Source organism: Tympanuchus pallidicinctus, unplaced genomic scaffold (assembly GCF_026119805.1).
Source record: "Tympanuchus pallidicinctus isolate F22 unplaced genomic scaffold, pur_lepc_1.0 scaffold5, whole genome shotgun sequence".
Classification (NCBI taxonomy): domain Eukaryota; kingdom Metazoa; phylum Chordata; class Aves; order Galliformes; family Phasianidae; genus Tympanuchus; species Tympanuchus pallidicinctus.
The window spans coordinates 13,127,929-13,133,928 of record NW_026294769.1 but is presented as its reverse complement, the minus strand read 5'-3'; the positions used below and the strand labels follow the sequence as shown (position 1 = coordinate 13,133,928).

The following is a 6,000-nucleotide window of genomic DNA, read 5'->3' as shown; positions in this document are numbered from 1 at the left end:
CACGGGCCGAGGACGAGTTGCCGAGCCCAGGTGCGCTGGGCTGCGCTGCACCTCACTCCTCTCTCTGATTCTTCAGTAACAGCCGCGGCCGAGCCGGGCAGCCTCAGCCCTCGCCCGGCGATTTCCCAAGAGGGAAAGAAGGCGCGGCGGGCTCCCGCCCTCCCCTTCGCCTCGCCGCTCCGTCAGGCCGCGTTTCGGTGGGGCGCGGCCGCGGGCTCCTCTGTAGGAAAACTACATTTCCCGGCACCCTTCCCCGCCGGCAACTCCCTTCCCCGCCCGGGCCCGGAGCCGCGCGGCGGCACTAGAGGCCCCGCCGCCTCGCCGCGCCCTCGCCTCCCGCGGCGGCCTCGCCCCCTGGCACCGGCGGCCGGAGCGGAGCCGCGGGGCGGGCGCCATGGCTGACGGCGGAGAGTCCGCGGCGGCCCCTCCGGGTTCTCCGGCGACGGGGCGGCGGCCGGGTGGCTGCCCCGGAGGGGCGGAGGGCCCGGCGCCGGTTGCGCCGCGGCTGCCGCTGGGCGGCCCGGCCGGGGCGGCGGGGATGTCGCTGCCGCGGCTGGAGAAGCCGATCAAGCAGGCCTTCTACAACACGGGCGCGCTGCTGTTCGCGGGGCTGTGTTGCGGGGCCGCCGTGCTGGTCTACTTCATTCTGGAGGCCTTCCTGCGGCCGCTGCTGTGGGCCGTGCTGTGCGGCACCTTCCTGCACCCCTTCAAGAGCTCGCTGACGGCGCTGGGCCGCCGCTGGCTGGGCCGCCTGCAGCGCTCCCGCACGCCCGTGCTGCTGGCCGCGCTGCTGCTGCCTCTCTGCTTCGCCAACTACGGCGTGGAGGCGCTGGGCGAGCAGGTGCTGCGACGCCGGCGGCTCCTGCTGCTGCTGGGCGCCGGCGGGCCGCTGCTTTACGGGCTGTACTGCCTGGGCAGCTCCCTGGGCGTGCAGGTACTGCTGGCCCAGGCCGCCCGCCTCATCTGCCAGGGGCTGGACTACTTCAGCAGCCAGTGGGTGAGTGCGGGGCCGCAGGGAAGGAGGAAGGGGCGGCGGCGGGGCTGGGCGCGGCCCGGCGCCATCTCACTTGTTGCGCGGCGGAGGTCGCGGGAGCCGTAAGGCGGGCGCGTGTGTGCTGGCAGGTGTCCCGCCGGCTGCTTTGAGCCGCTTACACCAGTGCGTTTGTGGTGTTGGAGAGCGTGTGAAAATGGGAGGAAGGGATGCGCGTGGCTTTCTGCTCCGAATTATTGTCGCGTGCTGGAAAGTGTCGGGGAGGTGTGTTTAGTCCTCATGAGTGTGGCTAAGACTGAGTAGGCAGGATAGGCAGGCGTTCTCTTTTTTATAAGGAGACGAGTTACGAGCGTTTCCATTTATCTGCGGTGAAGTGGTGAAGGAACACAAGCATGACTTGTCAGTACTGACTGGAAGTTTTGGTTAGTTGCTGTGCCATTGCCTTGCTAAGCTTCAGATTTCCCTCTGGGTTGGCAAACGTCTTATGTAGATGTGTTGTTGCTAGGCTGTGTGACTTGGCTAAGTCCAGTCCCTTATTTGGACTTGTTTAATCGCACTGTAACGATGGCTGGTGTGGGAAGGCTGCAAGAAGTTAAGTAGTGCACTACCCCATGGCTGTGCCTTGTTTGGCTGCATCTGATTCTTCTGCTTTGTGCTGGTGCTTCTGAAGTGACCTTCCTGTTTGATGAAGTGCTGTAAGATTTTAACTGGGAAGAAAAAAGAAGTTCCCAGAACTTACAAAGCCTCAAGTTCCTTGGGAGGACATGGGGTTCATGTCAGAAGAGCTAAGTGTGGTCTTCCTTAAGCAAACCAGTTAGCCAGCTAAGCTAGCTAGTGATAGGACTCAAAGTGCCAGAGGAGGTTCAAGTTGGGTAATTAAGAAACATAAATTTGCAGGAGTGGTGAGGCATTGAAACAGGCTGCCCAGGGAAGTGGTGGAGTCACTGTTCCTGGAGGTGCTCGAGAAACGTGGAGGTGTGGCACTGTATGATTCTCTTACTGAGACACTGTACAAGCACTCAGCACTCCCCTTTGTAAATTTCCTCTGCTCAGCCAGGCATCTTCTATACGTTTTGTAGTGTTTTCCTATTCCAGTTTTCATTTCCATGTTGGATTGCAGGACCATGTTTGCATGTGCATGGCCTGCTTGCTAGCTACACAGGAGTTTTGCATATTGCAAGTCAGTTTGCTCCATTGTTCTCTGGGATTTGAATGGTTCTTTCTCTATATTATTGTGCATGAAAATTTGTTAGTAGATACTCTGTGATAAGCAAAAGGGATGGTCATCTCATTTTTTGCCCTTAATTTTAGCAGCCTGGTAAGCCAATCCAGATTTCTGTGTTTGGAAATACTTCAGTACACAACAACTTAATATAGAATAAATAATTTTTTTTCTCTTATCCAGTAGGGAACACTTTTTTTTTTTTTTTTTGCCAGAAACATAATGTATAAATAATTTAGTAAAAGCTTAAAAAAGATACAGTAATGCCTGTTGCAGTGTGGCTGGTTTTGACAGTGAGAGCTGCATCTGGGTAGCAGTGTGCAGTTGTTTATGGCAGCTTTTATCTTACAAACTGTGATTGTTTGTGCTCCAGGCACATGCAATTCTTTCCAGCAAAGGTGTAAAGTTAGTTTCACTGGGAGCTTTGCACCACCTGGCTGCCCCTGCTAGTTGCAGAGAGGATGAACGTCCAGTGTTCTCTCCTACCTTTCTGGTTCCCTCTGCTGTACTAGGGGAGTGAGAAGTGTCTGTTAGAATTTCACTGAGAAAATTATGGTTTATTTGGGTACCATTTAGTGTTCTAAAACTATGATACCTACTAAGCCATGATACAGAGATGAAATTTCTTATTTCCAGAACAGTGTTCTCCAAATGCAGGAGTAGCATGTGACAGTGACATAGAAAACTGCATCTTGGCACCGGTACACTGCAGAGATTTCTGGTGCTGTTGTCCTCAAATCTGGAAAAGCCATTCACAGTGTTGACGAATGAAGATTGAGAAATGATTGCATTCCTGTCTGGGATTTCTTTGTCACTTCTGCAATTTGAGTTGGGAACCCAGATCCCATCATGATAGGCTCCATTCTTTAAGTAGTTGTAAAATCCTGCTTTTGGAGAATAAGCCTAGGATCTTAGGCTAGTCTATAAGCGTCACTTTCCCACCATCTCCTTTCCTTTTTCGCTGTACAGTTAATGCACCTTCTTTGAAAAAGCTTGCTTGAGAAATAGAGGAGACTGATGGGCCTGTTATGTAGAGGATATGTGCTCTACGTGAACATCAAGTAACCTAATAGGGAAGAACAAAGTTTTCCTGTATGTTTTTTGAAACAGGGAGGAGTTTGTTCCGTAGCAGACTGATGATGCCGTGTTTATATACATATATATATATATCTGTATATACTCATGTATACCTGTTTATATGCTGCACCAATTTCAGTAGTTGCCCTCAGAATTCTCGCACTGTTTAAAGACTAATCTTGGCCTGCTGCATCCACTGTAGCTTTGTAAGAGGGATCTTGTATCCACCTCTATACTAAGGCACGGAAAATTTTTCTGCTCTGTGATGACAATTCAAGTTACTTTATCCTGACGTTCTGCAGTTGCAGTGCTGTACAGGAAATGCTCTTGGTTCTATTTGTTTATTTATTTATCTATCACTGGGAGTCAAATGCTTGTGTTTATTTAGGAAATGCTTAGTTTCCCATAAACATCCCAGCGGATGAAATGAATTATACAGCCCTTCTACATTGACTCTGACATTTATCTTCTGAGTAAATTAAATCCGATGTGGTAATAATGGCCAGGATTCTCCAGGGTGAATTTGGTTATGGGGCTGTCAAGATCTTTGTCCTATGGCTAATCTTTTTTCTGTGGTTTGTCATAAGTTATTGATGAGGTTCAGAAATATGTCTTGTTTGTCTTCTGTGTGTAACTGTAGGTTTCTGAAACTGTTAGCTGGGCTGTATCTGAACACACTGGGTACAACTCATTTTATGCTAGTAGCATGCAGTAAGAGGACCTAATTGGTCCTTTCCTCACTACAGTGCTGGGTAAATCTGGAAATACGGTTTTCTGTGACCAGTACGTTGGACGGCGTATTGCCTAAGAAGGTGCTGTATGTCTTCGCCTGACGATTGTCTAATTCTCTCTGTCAAGGAACTGTCAAAGGCATCCACCACGGCTAACACCATTGTGCTGGCACTAGGTGTCAGCAGTCCTTAAGGCATCCGTGTCAGACTGAAATACTCAAATGTGCTTCCTGACAAACATTTGGGGTTGCAGGCATCTATAATGTTCTGCTTCTGTAGTGCTGTTGGGGATCACTTGCAGAGAAGAAAGAGCGTCTATATTTTGCAGAGTTCACCTACTGGGCAATTTCTGTTTTAGCAAAGGAGAGGGTTAAATCTGACTAGAATGTTGGCATAACTATAAGTGAGAAAAATGCAGTTCTGATTTTTGAAGTATTCTTTTTGCCGTTTGTAATCATCCTTTTGGTATTTTGGTGTGACAACCTGTAAAGTCAGCCAGTCAGGAAGTGACTGTAAACGCGTGCTACCAAAACCAAAGTTCAGGTTTGTTATCAAAACATGGTAGAGATAACTTTGTAGTGTCCTATTTAAAACAAGATAGAGAGGAGCAGGAAAAAACTAGGCTGTTCGTAGTGTTTTCCACCTTTTCCTCCATATCCACCTCAGCTTTGGGAGAATGTTCCAGGACTTGCCTATTCTGAAAAGACATATTAGTCTGTTTAGATGTACATGCCTGAAGTGATTTACAGGCCTGAAGCTGATGCAAATCTTGAGCCTAGTAATGAACGCCACGTAAAGATGGATATTTCTTTGTATTTATTATTTGAACGCAATAGTATTTATTTTATTCCACTTCTGAAAGGAATGTTGGTATAGAGCTGACCAACTTTAGCTGCGCTCTGTGGAATAAAACAAGAAGAAGTTAACATAAATTAAAGCTCCATCTGTGGTTACAGTGGCATCATGAGACACTCTCTATCTGGGGGAAAAGTTTGATTCCTGAATAGCTTTTTATTAACAAAGATTCTCATAAGTAATTTTTCCACTGAAATAGGAAACGTGAATTGTAGGAGGGAAGTGTTAGCACCCAGAGCTGCAGATTTCTGTGTCTTAGTGTAGTGTATTTCCTTACATTCATGACACAGGAAATGTTGCAGAAGACATGGAAAATGCTTTTAACTCGTGCGGGACAGTATTGATTTGAAGGTCAGTTCCTTCCTGACTCAGAATTCCAACTGTAAGTTCCTAGTTGAGTCACCTCAGAAAGTTGGAATTTTGCTGAGCACCAGGCTTCTGCTTCATCTGGTTTAAAAGTCATGGCATGTTAAAATCCAATGTATTTAAATGGTTATATATCATAACTGGAGGTTCTAGAAGTAGAACAGATGCAAATTTCCATTCCTGTGAGGGCAGTACAGGGAATAAATAACACAGGTGTACACTTGCTTGCACTTTTTTAGAAAAAATCACAATGTCATTTACTTGTTTAGATAATATTTAAAATATCCATTGTTATCACAGAATGGTTTGGGCTGAAAGGGGCAATTCTAGTTCTGAAAACTGATGGGTCCATAATTCCTCACTTACCTCCTTATCTTTTTTCTTGTTTAGAAAAGCATTTTCAATTAGATAAAGAAAACATTGTGATGTTTGTCATGGCAGAGAATTGGCTTTTATTGACGCATGTAATGCCTTACATGGATTCAATTTTTAAGAATGTACTTTTCTGCTCAGCTTTTGCCATCATTCATTCCTTTGAGGAGGAAGAGGTTAGAAATAATGTCACAAGATCTCTTTTTTGGCTGGCATCATCTGGTGTAACACTGCTTTAAAGTTTGCAAAACAAGCATGGAGTGCCTGAGAAGACTCCATGCTTGGGGAATGACTGCTGATGATTGCAAAAGCCTTAAATGATGAAATTCCCTTGTTTTTATAGGATTTGTATGAAATCTAGATATGCATATACTCAAGACAGCTTG

The 6,000-nt window shown here is 47.2% G+C and overlaps 1 protein-coding gene across 3 annotated transcripts in view; it reads left to right on the top strand.

The window, feature by feature from the left end:
• The first annotated feature begins 394 nt into the window (after positions 1 to 394).
• The window catches only part of TMEM245 (transmembrane protein 245), a 73,899-nt gene continuing 68,293 nt past the window's right edge, over positions 395 to 6,000 (top strand). For 2 of the 3 annotated variants that reach the window (XM_052704237.1, XM_052704238.1), the window contains exon 1: positions 513 to 997. In XM_052704237.1, coding sequence (XP_052560197.1) covers positions 539 to 997 — 459 coding nt within the window. In that variant the 5' untranslated portion in view covers positions 513 to 538. Of the gene's footprint in view, positions 998 to 6,000 lie in introns of all 3 variants that reach the window. The other variant, XM_052704236.1, reaches the window with a different exon arrangement.